This window comes from Talpa europaea, assembly GCF_964194135.1.
Source record: "Talpa europaea genome assembly, chromosome: 1".
NCBI classification, from domain to species: domain Eukaryota; kingdom Metazoa; phylum Chordata; class Mammalia; order Eulipotyphla; family Talpidae; genus Talpa; species Talpa europaea.
The window spans coordinates 42,116,094-42,133,466 of record NC_140073.1 but is presented as its reverse complement, the minus strand read 5'-3'; the positions used below and the strand labels follow the sequence as shown (position 1 = coordinate 42,133,466).

At 42.3% G+C, this 17,373-nt stretch overlaps 1 protein-coding gene across 1 annotated transcript; it reads left to right on the top strand.

Moving 5' to 3' along the window:
- Window positions 1-1,859: 1,859 nt before the first annotated feature.
- LOC311177206 (interferon-induced very large GTPase 1-like) lies at window positions 1,860-9,148 on the top strand (the record flags this gene model as incomplete). The annotated part of the gene is given in 2 exon segments (XM_084243043.1): window positions 1,860-7,503; window positions 7,506-9,148. Coding segments are annotated over 2 exon segments (7,287 nt in total).
- Window positions 9,149-17,373: the final 8,225 nt, after the last annotated feature.

Below are 17,373 nucleotides of genomic sequence, written 5' to 3'. Positions count from 1 at the left end.
TGTTTTGATTATTCTTATTTCTGTGTTTTCGAGAGTGCTTATTCGTTCTTCCATTTCATCTATTCTGCTTTCACTGCTTTTCCCAAAGTTCTTTAGCTCTTCCATTAATCCTTGCACTCCCATGTTTATAGCAGCATTAGTTGCTACAGCTAAACTATGGAAACAACCTAAGTGTCTCTTGTGATAGTATTATTAAACTTTTATTTCTTCTCTACTTTTTGTAACCCACCTGATGACATTTGGAAGATGATCTTTTCCTTTCCCAGAAGATGGTGCTATAGCTCAAGGCTGTGCTTTCTCCCTAGCACACAGACTCTAAAAGTGTTTTCTGACAGTGTCCATTTATCATAATAGCTCTCCCCGCTGAACTCAACGCATGTAGCAGCAGCTGACCCCAAAGGACGGGGACTCGAGTCACCCACAGAACCACTGGAGAGATCCATGGGGGAGGTTCTCCAGAGGCTCGAGGGTGGATTCCTTGCTGATGCCCTTGGCTCAGTCAATAGAAATCACTTCCCTTCAGTGACCTTTGATATTCTTATCTGCCTCTGTCCCAAACTCTTATCACCTCCAGCCATATCCCACATAACTGGAGAGTCACGCACTCAGTCAACACTCTCCTTAGCCCCACCGGAAAGGTCATGGCACTGACCAGTGCAGTCACCAAACCCATGCTGGAATATTTGCTCAGAAAGATTGGACTTCTATAAATTCACTCTCATCTGTAGTTCTCTGCACAGTTCACCACTATCCACATTTATCCAGCCATAATGAAAGAGGCTGGGGTAGGTTAACTACCCTCTGGTTCTAAGTCTATATCAAGGTCTTCTGCTTATTATGGGACCTACAGAGGGGGCGTGATTTTTCCCAGGTCCTTTGGCATTTGGTGCTACACCCACATCTCTCAGGGACACTTTGCTTGTGGATAAAATTTCACATAGCTGTTTAAAGACAATGGACCTAAAAAGATGGAATTTTTTATGTTACCTAGATGGAAGTATCTTCAAGGACATTTTAAAGTATAGGCGATGCTGTAATACCTAATGGAGGAGATTCTAATGCCAAACATTTTAAAAAATTAATTAAGAAATAAGAGTCTCCCCTGGAGGCACAGGCAGCTGAGGGCAGTGGTATAAAGCTGTCTGCAGCCTCTGCAGCGCAGATTCAATCCCGGCCAGCTGGCAAGAAACCGACACAGCGCAGCAGACCTCTCCTTTGTCACCCGCTGCTCCCCTCAGCAGTGTATTTCGGTCAATCTGCCTGTTCTGTTCCCCGCTCTGTCTCTGGTGAATCCTCGCACCCTCCTGCACATCTAGCCTGTACCCTGGTTCTTGTATGCATGAATAAATAAATCTTAAAAAAGAAATAAAATAAATTAAAAGATGAAAAATGAAATTTAAAAATAAAGTATAGGAGAATAAATAAATATTATGAAATTATCTAAAATTAAGTGCCAGAGCTAGGGTACCAGTCAACCCAGCTTGGTAGAAACTAATAGAGAAAAAATACTTGGTGCCACTCTTATGTTCAAATAAATATAAAGTTGCCAGGCTCATGCATATTTTCAAATGCTAAAGTTTGGTGTAATATTCTCTATCCTCTTGAATCTGTGGAACAGGAAGCTAAAAAGTCAGACTGCATAGAGAAATCCATGTTGAGAAAACCTACAGAGATGCCCTCCACAAAAAAGAAATTAATCAATGCTATAAAATATATTTCTTAAAACAATGACAGGTGGAAATGAAAAAAAAAAAACACTGCCAACCACCACCCTTAGTACACTCACCATTTTGACCATGTGGAAGGTAATTTGTGAGGTCCTAATCCAGCTAAACTGAGAGTTTTATCTTCCCACAGCCATGGCCACAGCAAGGATAACCCCTGAGGATCCCCAATTCCCAGGGGAAAGAGGGCAAGAACTCCAGGAGATGCTGAGAGAAGTGGGGCTGGCAGCTGAGTACTGGCTGCCCCAGCTACAGGAACACCTTGGTGTCACCTGTGCCCAGGCTTTAGAACAACTAGACGCAAAGGACCTTCGGAGGCTACAGGCCCAGGCACAACATCACTGGGAGACAAGGGCCCTGGAGAAACTGCTGAACCTGTCACACTCAAAGAGTCTTCCAGAGTCACAGGAGGCTCAGGTGGAAAGGATAAGAAAGCAGCAGACACAGGCAGAGCAGGCGCTGCAGGAGCTGAGAGGCTTGCTGTCAGCAGGGAGGCAGCGACAGGAAGAGGCAGTGAGGAGTAAAGAGGCAGAGCTGAGGCAAGCAATGGACATCCCCAAAGAGTACGGGCCACCGCCACAAACATCCCTAAAAGAAGTCATGGAAAACATGCAGAGAAAACTTCATCTCATAGAGGGGACACTGTCCCACAGACAAAACCTCCCGGACAGAGAGCTGGTGAGATGGGCATCCGGAGGACTGACCCTGCAGGGAATTTATAAAACCAGCTCTGAAAGAGGCCTGTTAGAGAAGAGAGAAGAGCTACTCAGTGTCCCAATGGAGTTCTCACTTGCTGGCCCTGAGCAGGGCCCACGCATGGAAACAAAAGAATTTACATCTTCTGAAGACGAATCCACCTTCACCCAGACTATGGAAAAACTGGGCCTCAGTGTAACTGCTGCAGCCAAGGGTGGAGGTTGGGGATTTAGCCTGGAAGCCGGTACAGATTACAGCAAACACTCAGATTCCAAGGCAACCAGACAATCACATTCTCAGCATTCCTACTTTTGTTCAACTAAGTTCAGCTATGTCCCCCTGGCCTCCTGCCACTTTCCTGTTCATCAGCTCCAGTTCTCCAAGGCTGCTCTCCAGGAACTGCAATGCATTGAAGGCCTCCTGGGTCAGGCTACAGGCCCAGACAGACTCCTCCAGCTGAGAGACAAGGCTGAAGACTTCTTCCACAGGTTTGGCTCTCATGCTAACCAGGGACCCCTGCATCTGGGGGGAATCTACTGGTGGAAAGCCACTGCAGAGGGTTTCCAGAGAGAGCAGCTGGCAGAAGTGAAACAGCAGGCAGCAGAGGCCCTGGATAGTTACATAAGGGGCAGCTGCAGAGGCTTTGGAGTGCATGGTGCCACAGGTGTGGATGTGTCAGCCTCACATTCAAAAGCAGTTTCTCAGAAAACCACCTTCCAAAGCCTCCAAACCAAAGTCCAATTATTTACTGCCCAGACAGGGGGCCCACCAGAGGCAAACAGCCTCATTCAGTGGAAAGCTGGCCTCGTGGCCAGTAATCAAACCTGGTGTGTCATTGACAGGGGACTTCAGCTGGTGCCCATCTGGGACATCATCCTCTCCAGCCACAGGAGTGATTTCAAGGACCCACTTCTGGTAGCTAACTTCCTGAAAGACTGCTATGCTGCACTGACTGGCCTCCCAGCCCACATCCAGGAGGGGGAAGAATCACTGAGTGCTGGGGCACAGGCTCGGGCTTTCCTAGAGCATGTGACATCCTGGGAGGTGGCTGATCCTGAAGTGCAACTAAAGAGACTGATAGATTTCAAGCAAATGTTGAATGAAAAAGTAAGAAGTTATGGCACTTGGATTAACATATGCCTTACAGACAGGGGTTTGCAGAATTTTCTATTAAACACTGTCAACCATTGCAAAAACGTTTCCACTTATAACACCAAATTTGTTAAATCTCAGTTGCGCATCCTCCTGGATCCTCACATCTACAGCGTGACAAACTTTCCTCAGGCTCATTCCATCATGCAATGGATCTTCCAGCCAGAGTCAGCAAAAGAGCCTGTCAATATCTCCCAATTTTCTGAACTAATAAAAATCTTAAAAGAAGCCCAGAATCATCTCATGGAAGTGAAGGCCGAATCAGAGTCTCTAGAAACAGTAGAGGAAGTGCAAAGAAAGGCTACTTATGAGGTTAGCTTGGCTCTTGGCTGTTTCTTGAATAAGCTCCAAGAAAATGAGCAGCCAGACATACAAGTCTTGCTACTTTGCATTGCAATGGGTGCAGGATACCATGCGGTAAACAAAACTTTTCAATCTATTTTAGAGTATACACAATTAGACTTCTTAGTGAATGAAATGCAAAGAGCATACAAGCAATACCAGGAACTCAAAAGTACTTGCAGCTACAGAGCTCATGCGTTCCTGGTGCTCACAGGGCTGACGGCCACTGCTAGAGTCACAGCTCTTTCTCCACAAGAGAAAATACAACACTTGGAATTAATAAGACAGCACCTGGGACAATCATTATCTGAAGAGGTTGCATATGTGCTCACCAAATATGGAGCATTTCATGACTGGGAAAACCTGGAGAAAGACTTGAAATTGCTAATTGATGGCGATTATGAAGCCACCAGGTCTCCATTGCAAGTGAAAGAGGTGATGAAACAATTGCAAAATATCTTCCATGAAAAGAACCCACCCCAAGAATCGCAAGAAAATGAAATTAACAAAAGGGAAGTCACAGAAAATAGGCCCTTGCTAGAATTACTCCAGCGTCTAGGCCTAGAGCATTACTACCCAAAAAGGATGAGCAGAGCTGACTTCCATTTGATCTACAGAGCTTCTGTGAATAACACCCAGCCCAGCTCTGAACAGGACCTTCCCTTCTACTTCCTACAGAAGCTGCTCATGCTGGATTATGGGCTGAGATACCTAGTCTTCAAAGATGATGGAAACACAGAGACGCAAAACTGCCCAAGCACCACAAGTCATGAAAATGAGCCTTTTGATCCATATGCAGACCTTTTTGAAGATAGTGAAGGTCCCACTAGTTCTTTAGACCCTACTCGCAGGCCCCACATCCACCCTATGGATATTCAGATGGCAATTCTTCACTGTGCAGATGATTTTGCCAGACAATATATTTTGGGCAAACTTGCCATTTGTCAGTTTGCCCTTCCCCTTCTAATACCTAACCCCTGCACTTCTCAAATTGAATTCTCTCTCTGGTCTCTCAGTCAAATTAGGAAAACCTGGCAACAGTCAAGGACATCAGCAACCGAGAAGAGCAATTACAGGAATCAGCAGATGTGCCGGGTCTCCACCCCCATTGTGTCCTTTATTCGAGTTGGAAATGGCCTCTCTGCTTCCAAATCTCAGATCATGAACTGTCTTGTCAGTAAACGTAAACATGATGTCTTTTTTCACCGACACTGCAGAGGGAGCACCAAAGACTGTCTCTTGATGGGAGGTGTGGTGGAAATCTGCTGGTTCTGTCCCGGGGGGGAAGAGGAGGACAGATTTCATACCTGCCTGACCTTCACCAATCTCCATGGAGATGCGAAGGAACACCAGGAGCAACTCACCTTCCTGCAGAAGGTCTCTTCTCTCCTTGTGGTCCTCATGTCAACCAATGATGGCAATAATAAAGAAAACAAAAAAACTGTCAATGACCTGTGTCAGTCATCAAAACCTTTGATCTTTTTGCTTGATGACAAAGAAAAAATAATTGGCAGTAAGTCTGCGCAAAGAGTGAAGATAGGAATCAGAAACAGAAATGAGGCTGAATTAACAGAAGAGCTCCCAACTACAATCCAGGATTTGCTAGAGCGATCTGATGCTGTTCTCAGCTTACAGGCCTGTGCCCAGATTGCTCGCCAGCAGGGATTCCTCATTGATGAGGACCAGAGAGATTGCAAGGAGGCCAAGGAAAAGGCAGAGACTCTAATGGCCCTACTGAGGGAGATGCAGATCTCGCAGATGAAGGAAAACTTACTGCCCCTTCAGGGACAACTCTGGCACCTTTGGTGTAAGAAGGACAAAGAATTGTACCATCTGAGAGAGAAGGGGAATCGGAGCATTGAACAACACAAGAGTGAAATTCAGAAGGAGAAGCAAAGAATACGGCAACAACAGTTGAACAGAGCCTTTCCTCTCAATGATTTAATGGGATCTACTCTTGAAATTCTTCATATGTATTCAGAAACTCATACCAAACTTTATTTCCTCCAATGGATGAGTGTGTTTTTGGATGGCATTACAGCCGGACACTTGGAAATACTGAATAAAAAGAAAAAGACTTTGTGGTCACAGATACAAACAGAAAAGCAAACTGTACCAAAGAGCAGCTATCTGAAAGACTGGGAATGTAAGATAGAAGCTCTCTCCAGAAAGATTAATGATTGTTCCCTGGGGATTGAGCAACTTCTCAGAGAAGTGGGCCAGATCTATGAAGCTCTGGAAGAAGCCTCCTCCACAAAGGATAACCTTTTCCTGTGTTTCCCCCAGATTGCTGCAAATCTGATGATCGCTGGGGTTCCCATTGAGCTGATGGATGGGGATGCTTCCTATGTGCCTCTGAAGTGGGTGGCAGCTGTGTTTGACAAGGTCTCTGAGAAACTAGGGGACAAACGATTGTTTGTTCTCTCTGTCCTTGGCCTGCAGAGCTCAGGGAAGTCCACCCTGCTGAATGCCCTTTTTGGGCTACAGTTCACGGTCAGTGCGGGGAGGTGCACCCGAGGGGCCTACATGCAGCTCCTGAGGGTGGAGGAGCCATTCACAGAAGAACTTGGCTTTGATTTTGTCCTGGTGGTGGACACAGAGGGACTTCGAGCTCCAGAACTCAACAACAAATCTCAGAATCGGGACAATGAGTTGGCAACCTTTGTCATTGGACTTGCAAACTTGACTCTGATCAATATTTTTGGAGAGAATCCATCAGAAATGCAAGACATTCTACAGATAGTTGTCCAAGCCTTTCTGAGGATGAAACAAGTAAAAATCTCTGCAAGTTGCCTCTTTGTCCATCAGAACGTGGGAGAAGTCACAGCTGAATACCAGACCATGGAAGGGCGGAGGCGGCTAGAGCAGAGACTGGATGAGATGGCAGTGACAGCGGCTGAGCAGGAACAGTGCTCAGATGTGACCCGCTTCAGCGATGTCATTAAGTTTGACGTCAACACTCAAGTCTGCTACTTTGCCCACCTGTGGGACGGCAACCCCCCAATGGCCCCTCCTAATCCTCGCTACAGTCACAATGTCCAGGACCTGAAGAGCAGAATTCTCCTGACCGCCCAGCAGGAGGCCAGGGGAAGCATCATGAAGATATCGGATGTAAAACTGCGAGTTCAAGACTTGTGGAGAGCACTCGTGAGTGAGAACTTCATTTTCAGTTTCAGGAACACCCAAGAGGTCATGGCCATGAGCAAACTGGAGACCATGTACAACTCCTGGACCTGGGAGCTGAGGAGTCATGTGCTGGGCGTGCAGGACAAGCTGATCAACCAGATTCAGAATGGGAAAACCAAAATACTCATGACAGAAGAACTTCATGTTCCTGTCGCAGCAAAATATGAAGTCATCAAGCAAGAATTTGAAAAATATTTTAATGAAGATCCAGATAGCGAAATACTGGTTCAGTGGAAAGCAAATTTTGAGAATAAGTTAATAATCCTTAAAGAGAAACTTATTTTAGAGAGCGAAAGAAAAGTGAATGAACTGATCAGTTTTAAAAAAAGTCAAGAAAAACTGGATAACAAAAAATCAAGTTATGAAATGGAATTATTAAAAAGAAGTCGAGAGTTGGCTTTAACTGTAAGGGCAAACAATTGAGTGAGAAGGAGCTATGTGAAAAATTCAATGAACTTTGGCAAAAATGGGTCTCTGAAGTGTCCTCAACACTTCAGCCAATTGCAGAGCCAGAAATTGATGTGGATGCAGAAAACATCCTTTTGCAACATTTCAGGAAGGAGAAAAATGTGGTGAACATACGGAAAGAAAATTCTGGGAGGAAGAAGTTTCAAATAGATCATGACAAACATGTCAAAATGAAGGGTTTTTTTGGATTTGCAAAGCACTTGAATGTGGAAGATGAAGAGTCCATATATGTGACTACTGCTTGCATTGTTTCGAGATATGAAGAAACTATTAGCCACATTAGGAAGCAACAGCATGATTACAATTCAAGTTACTTCCACGAAATCCTGACAATAATGGAGCAAGGGGTGCAATCTGTACCAACTAAGGAAATATATACGTTTACAAGTAGATATAAAATGGATTTATCTTCGAGTTTATTCCAAAATGCATCAATAGAATTTAAGGAGATACACAGGGCATTCAAGCGAGCAAATGATCCTGTCAACTACCTGGAAAGTAAAAAAAATGATTTCTTCATGAGTTTTAAGATCTCTTGTCAGGGAGCAACTTCAATCAAAACATTTGTTGATTTTCTGTGGAACAAGCTCACTCCTGCTGTCTTAACTACCATCCACGGGCTAATGGTTCGTGACATTTCAGGTGACATTCGAGCAACTTGTTCTGCTTTCAATGGAAACAGGGCCAACCTGGAGAAACACGTTCTCATCTCTCTAGCAGAAGATGAGAATTTTGATAACTACTGGCAGTACCTTCGTGATCCACAATCATTTTTCAGGAATTACATTGAAAGTCATATTCAAAGGTATTGTTCAGACAAAGAAAGTAACAAAGTGAAGGATATGTTAAAACTAAGGTTAGATGAAATAAAAAATACCATTCTCTCAGCCATTCACAAATCCATAGAAATCGCTAAAGATAAAGGCAGCACAGTGTCTGAGTGGCTGGATATGTTCTGTGATCAGCTGAGCGAGAAACTGATCTTGCCTCGAAAGGACTTGGTAGGCATTGAACACCAGGAGATAAAAGATAATGATTTCCTCAAAGAAGCCATGAGTGAAGCTTTGGATCCCACAATGAAGACAGTGGAAGAGAAGTGTCTGAGCAAGTCTGTAGAAGAAATGGTTCCTGAAATCACAGAAAAGCTCTCTGAACATCTCTGTGGCTGCTGGAAACAGTGTCCCTCCTGTGGGGCAATTTGTACAAACACAATCCCTGCACACGAAGGAGACCACAGTGTTCCCTTCCACCGTCCTTCGGCTGTCAAAGGAAGGATTTGGCACAAGACGGACCACTTTGTCATTGAATCCTGTACTACTTCGGTAGCAAGTGATTGTACAATAGTTTTTCCAGATGGCAGAGAAATCCCATGGAAGACCTACCGCCTGGCAGGAGGGGATTATGCCACATGGAGCATCACCCCAGACTCTTCCTCCCAGCCATACTGGAAATGGTTTGTCTGTCACTTCAGATCAGAGTTACAAGAAAGATATAAGAAAAAGTTTGCTGGAAGGGGTGAAATCCCTGATGACTGGACCAAAATCACAAAGCAGGATGTGCTCAATGACTTGAAAACATAATATTCAGTGACCACAAAAGAGCCCCAGTATGAACAATGCTCAGACATCTCCTCACGATGAGAATCCTCATTATTTCCACTTATTCAATGAAACATCTAAAAACAAATCAACTAATATTTCAAGAATTAAAGATTTTCTGTGAAAGGACTTCACTTAACTTTGCCACGATTCCTTCTACTTTAAAAACATTTTACTAAATATATATATTCTTCATAGTTTAAACTATTATTCAGAATAGTGATTTTTTAAAATATGCAATTTTATATAAATTGAGGAGGTTAAACTGGGTCAAAAGCTGTTGCCCTATAAGTACCCCAACCACCAGCAACATTTTCTATCCCACAGTTCTCACAGAAAGTCCCTGCTCCTTTTTCTGGGAAGGGGATGCACACAGAGCTTGCTAACTAAGCAAAACCAGAATCCACCAGGCAGAATAAGCTTGACTGTAAACGCTAGATCCTGCCCCTACTCACGTGCAGGCAGGCAATTTGACCACTGCCCTGTCCTCTTTTAGAAAATACTTTCAATAAAAATTTGCTTTACTTCTGACTTTTAGGTCTCTGGATTCTTCTAAACCCATGCTAAACTTCCCATCCTCCCCAGCACATCATCAATTATCAGAAAATGTAGCTTTCATACAGAGAAATCAAGTCATTACAGACTACTATAGCATTCCATAAGTTAGCTATTGTTGTTTCAACAGTTTGGCAAGATTTCATCTCTTTCTAGCTGAGTAGTAGTCCATTCTGAATAGATGTCACATCTTCTTTACCCACTCATCTATGCAGTACTTAGCTTGTTTCTGTAAGTTGGCTATTGTACATAGTGCTGCAATGAACATATTTCTTCACATCAGTATTTTTGCATTGAATCCTGAACAAAATGAGAATTTATTTATGTTGGACCTAAGCGCATCATCCACTGGCTTCCATTTACAGTAACTCTCTCTACCTCTCCATAGCAGTGACAACAGTCCATGGAACAGCAGTCACAGGACTTGGCTCTTCAGCGTGCAAGACAGGAGTACTGCCTGTGCTGTCGTTGTCCCCAAAGGACTTCAAGCCTATCCCAGTGTCAGATCAAATGACCCTATCTGCAGAAGAAATCCTATTTAAAAGACATAATTCTTGAAGGGCAAGTTTCACTCTTGTCACCTGGAAAATATTGGTAGTAAGACCTGGAGGATGTCCTAATGTAATAAGTTAAAATGGTAATAGAAGCTGAACCACAGAGAGCATCATGCCTGCCTCTCACTATGCTGTGCCCTGAAAACCACAATGTCTAGTTAACATTTGCTGAATGCTGTTTGTTGGATATTTGTTTAATGAATTTATATTTGCTTTAACCTAGAAGTATCATGTAGCAAAGATAAAAGTTTGTTTTCAAGCTAAAATTGCTGTGTATGAATAAAAAAGTTTTGATAAATTCCTCAGGCTTTTCAGCAGTATGATTATTAAAAGAGATTCAGAGGCTATGCTCAATGGATCTCAAAAAAAAAAAAAAATTGGGAAGAAGCAAATCCGGATAGAGAATGTGATTATGCAGGAAACGGGTTTTCTGAGATAGTAGTAGAGGGAGAAAAGCTGCCATCAGGCAGGGTCAGGATTAAAGGATTACACCCTGTCCACAGTTACAGTTGCTAAGGGAACTCAGGAACAATGAGGGTGATAGGGAATGGAGGGAGTAGGGATGGGAATCACAAGATCATCAACGTGTGGGGATAGTGAGCCAAGGTTAGGAGCAGGATTAGAGGCATCCAGAATTATAAGGTTGGTAGAAATTATGTTCACATGGTGAGTGGAGTGAGTCATTGAAAGTGGAGCTCCCAGAAACACAGAAATTGGAGGTCACCTTATCAACAGATTTAGGGGATTTCCAGAATAAGTGGATAAGTGGCCCCAAATGCAATGGGAAAGAATGTCCCTTAAGGGGTAGCAATGGAAGGTGATGGATTCTAAGGCAAGACCAAACCACAAGAATAAAATGGGAATTAGTTAAATGAAGATGTAAAATTGCACTGACAGAGAAGAAAGTCTCTCTCAGAGGAACAGGATATAAACATGAGAAAGAATAGAGGACAGGGCGTGTTAAGGACTAAAGGTTTCTGTCCCCCTCCCATCAAATGCATTTGCTGAGGCCCGAACTCCCAGAGTGATTGAGAGAGTGTGTTGGGAGATCATTAGGGGAGATGAGCTCATGGTGAAGGCCTTCATGATGGGATAAGTGCCCTCATGGGAACAGACCCAGAGATAGTCATTCCTTCCCCACAACTACTTCTCCTCCTCTTCTTCTTCTCCATCTCCTGCTTCTCCTTCTCCCCGTCCCAATCCCCCTCCCTTCCTCCCTCCCACCCTGCAAGCCAGGAAGACAGAGCTCACCAGGGACCAAACCTTTTTCAACTAAAACAATGGCTTTCACTAGGAACCAGAGGGACACTTTCTATTACACAGTCCAATAAAAAACCATGGTGATCAGGAATTGGAAATTTACAAAACAATGAGGGTAACACTGGGGACAGGAAGAAAAGCTGTTCCAGGATGTCAGGAGCCAGGCTAATAAGGTCTGTCCCTGCAATCCTGTCTGTGCTCACCCCTGGAATCATCTTGCCAGGGCATTTATCACCACAAACATCAACTAGAAGTTTTTTTTCCAGCATCTCATATGTTTTGATATTTGGTACTTCCATCTGCTTCAACATACTTTTTATAACCCTTTGATTTTTCTTTGATGCACTGGTTTGTCAGGATTATGTTGTATAATTTCCAACTATTTGTATGTATTTTTTCATTTCCAGTTTCATACCACCATGATAGGAAAAACTTCTGGGGATATTCTATCTTCTTAAGTTGTGGAGACTTATGTTGGATCCTTTCTTTCATATGATCTACTCTGGAGAATGTTCTGTGAATTTGAAAACAATGTATTCTATCATTGCAGAATTTTTACATCTCTTTTGTTATCCCACCAATATATCACCCATGAAATGTCACCATATTCCCATGTGGTCCCTGCCCTACTGTTGCTTCTCGCTCTCCCTCCTATGCTGTATGCCTTAGATCGATGGTCAACTTGCTCATTTTTCTTGACCTTTTGTTCAGTTTCTCTACATTCCTCATATAACCGAGAGCATCCAATATTATCTTTTTCCTTCTGACTTATTTTGGCTAGCATAATCCCTTCCAGCTGCATCTATGTTGTCGCAGATGGCACAAATTTGTCCTTTTTGAACGGTAATAGTCCATTGTGTAAATATATCTCAACTTTTTGATGTTATTATTGCATAGTATGCTCTGTCTATGTCTGTTTGGTCATTTGGTCTAATATTTGGTTGAAAAAAAATCCTCATTGATTGTCTGTGGATGGTCTATCCATTGGTCAAAATGGTGTATTGAAGTTCCACTATATTTTATTATTGTCTATTTTTCCCTTAATTGGTTAGTGTTTGCTTAATATGGTTAGGGATTCCAATACTGGGTACACGTATATTTGTAAATATTGTAACTTCTCATGAATTGATCCCCATACCATTACATATTAACTTTCTTTGTCTCTTCTTAGCATTTTTGGCTCAAGGTCTATTCTGCCTGATACGAGTATAGTTACTCTTACTTTCTTCTGTTTTGTCCTTGCATGGAAACTTTTCTCATCCCTAAACTTTGAGACTCTGTGTTTCCTTAAAGCTGAAATGAGTCTCTTGTAGGCATCATATAGCTGGTCTTGTTTTTTTAATCCATTTAGCCACTAAGTGCCTTTTGGTTACTGAATTCAATCCATTTACAGTTGGAGTAATTATTGATAAGGACTTACAAATGTCATCTTTATTAATTACTTTCTGGTTGTTTGTATTTCCAAATTTTTTCCTCTGTTTCTCCCACCTTTTTTAAATTGGTGATTTTCCAAGATCATAGGCTGTTTTCCATTCCTAATTATGTTTTGTGAATCTAATCTTGGTTTCTATTTTGTGGTTACCTTACCATGAGGCTTACATAAAGCATCTCATTGATAAAACTTCATTTTAAGTTTATAGCAACTTACTTTGCCACATACAAAAACCCCACCATTTTACTCCCCCTTTTAAAATTTACTCTCAAAATTTGCTTCCTTTAGTTACATATACATTAACCATTATATGAGCTATAGCTATTTTTAGCATTCTTTCCTTTAACCTTCATACTGTAGTTAAATGATTAAGAAACTATTAACTATCCCTATTAAATGATTAAGAAACTATTAACTATCCCTATTACAGATTAGAATATTCTAAAAATTTACCTTTGTGTTTACCAGTATGTTTCATGTTTTCATAAGTTTTCATGTCACCAATTAACATTTCTCATTTCAGTGTAAAGAACAAATGATGAGCTCCCTTTCATGGCCTGATAGAGATTCCTTTGTAGGTTATATCTTTTGTATCCTGGATGTCTCAAAGATTCTCTCCTTATCTTTGTTTTTCATTACAAAGTCTCCTATAGAAATTCTTCATGCACTGAGAGAAAATTACATTTCTTGTCTGTTTTCTTAGATGTCCAGTTCCCATCCCATGATTGGGAAAGGTGTACCTATTATTTCTTTAAATAAACATTCTGCTCCCAATTTCTCTGCTGAGTTCTTAGTATTCTAATCTTTGTTCGTCTTGTGGAATACTATATCATGTAGCTTTTGTTTTCTCTTTCCAACATTTTCTCTTTGTCCTCCTCTAATTCTCTGGAATTATCTACCATCTAACCTGTTTATTCTGTTTTCCTTTCATTTCTCTACTCTGATTCAGATGATCTCTACTGATTTTTACTTATTTATTTTGCTTTTGTCATTCAATTATCCAGCTCCAGGATTAGTGTTCGTTTCTTTTTAACAACTCATGTTTCTTGGATACCTCATTTTGTTCATATATTTTGCCTCTCATTTCACAATATTAACTTTCTGAGACTTCTGTACCTTGTTGAGTTTCTTTAACATAACTATTTTGAATGATGCATCAGTCAGGCCACAAAATTCTACTCCTTTGAGCTAGTGATTGATGAATTATTATCTTTCGGTGATAGTATGTTTTCTTGATTTTTCATGTTCTTGTAGTTTTGCATTTCTCACTGCAGGAGACACCTCCTACACTCTTTACTAGTTACCTTAAAATGTGGTGTTAGTTTTGGAATTATTATATCTGGGTATGATATGTGGTTATTAGGCATGGGTACAACAGCTCCACTCTTATTATCTCTTGCAGAAAATTTTATTTCTCTATTTTTTAGAATTTATTTTTCTATTGTTTCTAAGAATTTATTTTTCTATTATTTCTTCTCTGGTTCTTATGACCACTATCTATTGGAAGATTACCTTTTCCTTTTCCAGAAGATGGTGCAATGGATCTAGTTGGTGATTTCTCCATAGTCCACAGGTAACTGGTCTGTTTTACTAATAGTGCTCCATTTATCATACTTGCTTTCTCTGCTAACTAAAAGCTATTAGAAGCAGCTGGCCACAAAGGAAGGCTATTCGATAACCCACAGACCAATTGGAGAGATAGTGGGCGTGTTTTTCCAGAGGCTCATGGATGGATCTTGTGCTGAGGACCTTGGCTCAACTGACAGAAATCAATGTCCCTTAGTTGTTGAAGAAATAAATTCTAGCCTTTTACCCAGGCAGAGGAAGAACAAGCGGTACTTCAGGAATGGTGAGGTCAGGAGAAGCTTCATTACTCATGCATGAGGTCCCAGACCTGGGTAGTCCCATAAGGTCTGAGCACCTGTTAAAAGACAAAGGGTTCCTTTTATACACCACTATCTTACATTGATGACATCGGTTTTTAGCAGGCACAACCATTTGCTGCAAAGTTCCTAGACAAGGGGGCGGGCAAAAGGGGGAATGATGCCGGTATTCAGGGATGGCCTTGGAGAGAGAGACCAGCATGGCGGGCTGCCTGACCTTGTTAAAAATGTAACTTTCTTTAGCTAAGCTAAAACTTAGATAGAAAGCTCTCTAAGAAAAGATTTATTAAGCAAACTTGTTACTTACAATTGCATTGGATTATTAACTGCACCAGGCCTAAGACCCTTACCGGGGAGCTGGAAAAGATTTGCTTAGCTGTTCCCTTTCCTAGTGACCTTTGATAGTCTCATCTCCTCTGTCACAACCCTTTTCATCCTTCTAATCACAGACATCCTCCCTCAGAATTCTGGGTCCTGCTAGGGGGATATGGGTCCCCAAAGCTATGTCCCACACAACTGGAGTGTTTATACACTCAGTGAGCACTCTCCTTAGCCCCACCGGAGAGGTCATGCACTGAAAAGTTCAGTCTCATGCAGTCACCAAACTCCTGCTGGAATATCTGCTCAGAGAGACTGAACTTCTGTAACTACTGGCTCATCTGTAGTTCTCTGCTCAGGTCACCATTATCCACATTTTCCCAACCACAATGAAAGACTGGGGCAGGTTCACTGATTCCTCTGGCTCTATAGTCTGTATCAAGGTCTCCTGCTTATTACAGGATTTACAGGGGGGCGTGACTCCTCCCAGGTCCTTAGGCATTTGGTGCTACACCCACATCTCCAATGGGGACACCTTTGTTGTGAATAAAATTCTAATTATTTGTTTAAAGACAAGGGGGCCAAAAATAGGAAAATCTTAGCTACCACGATGCTAATATCTCCGAGCACATTTTAAAGAGCAAATGAGGTGGTGATATATAATGAGAGGATCCCAATGTTACCTCATTTTGAAAAGTTAAATAATTAATTAAAAACAAAATATTTTAAAATTCAAACATTATGTGTAGGCAAATAAACAAACATCATGAACTGATGTAAAATTAGATGGCAGAGAAATAGAAAGGAAAACACTCAACATGGGCTTGTAGAAACTAACAAAGGAAAGGTAATTGGCACCACTTATGTTTAAAATAAATATTAGTTGCCAACCTCATGTGTCTTTTCAAATGCTAAGCCTCGCCTAATGTTCTCCATGCAATTGATTCTATATAATAGGAAGTACAGAAGCCAGGCTGCATACAGCCTGGCAACTAAAATAAAAATTTATGGTGGAAAAAAAATCACAAAGATGTGTTTCCCCTGCAAAAAAAAATTTTATTACTACTATAATATATATTTCTTTTTATTCTTTAGAACTCAATTTTGCTCAATCTGAAATTCTATTTTTCCTTTTTTTTAAGATTTAGTTATTTATACTAGCACTGGGGTACAAGCCAGAGGCGCAGGAGTTTGAGAGGATTCACCACAGACAGAGCAGGGAGCAGAACAGGCACAAGGACTGAAATACACTGCTGAGGGGAGCAGCCGGCGCGCGACAGGAGAGGTCTGCTGCACCATGTGGGAATCGCCCTGGCAGGCAGGGAATCAAACTGCGCTGCAGAGGCTGCAGACAGTTCCACAGCACTGTGCTCAACCTGCTCCGCCACTGGGGAGTTCCTAATGGACTGCCTTTTAACCTGGGATATATCCTGAGTTGCTGATACAAGTACTGAGTGAGACTAAGTCTTAATTGGCCATTCTTGCTATGTATTGAGCTTCTCTGGCCTACAAGTGAGCTGAGTCAAGGTCCATTGAGACCCCAGCATTTGCAGCTGCCAACCCTGTGGTAGAACCTCTATGCCTAAGGGTAGGACTTGGCGAAGAAGGGAACTGTAGGATAAATGTAATGAATCAGGTTTTTTGTACCACTAGCCTCTATGGCTATCACCTGTGTCCTTGATTGTCTTGATGCAGGAGTGTGGTTACCAGGCACGAGTGCCTGATTTTGGACACCTGGCAGGTGGGTGTGCACGTGCATGTGCAAGTGTGCACAACTGAGCCTAGTGGTCAGGGATATAAGGTGGCATCACTCAGAGACAGGTCACTACCAGAGAGTGTGAGCCCACACGAGGATGTGACATAGAAAGCCAGAGCCCAAAGAGAGAAAGAGAGCATAAAGATTTGTGGAGGTTCTGGAAGGTTCAGTTGCCTGCCAGCCTCCCAGTTCCCACTGCATGGCCCGTGCCTACCTCGTTGCACACTGAGGGCCTCCCTGCCTGGTGTGCCTGTGTTCCTGATTCCCTGAGAGAGCGTTAGAGCCTGAAAAATAGACATAGGGCTCCAGGAGTCTCCTTTATCTGTCTGCCGAATAGTGAACCTGTCACGAGCATGCTGGCACAATAGGAACCCTAACCTACAACAGCAGTCTCGTGCAACTTGGAATTGGAGGGGATGAGAACCACCAGCTGCCTGACCCTCCCGGTA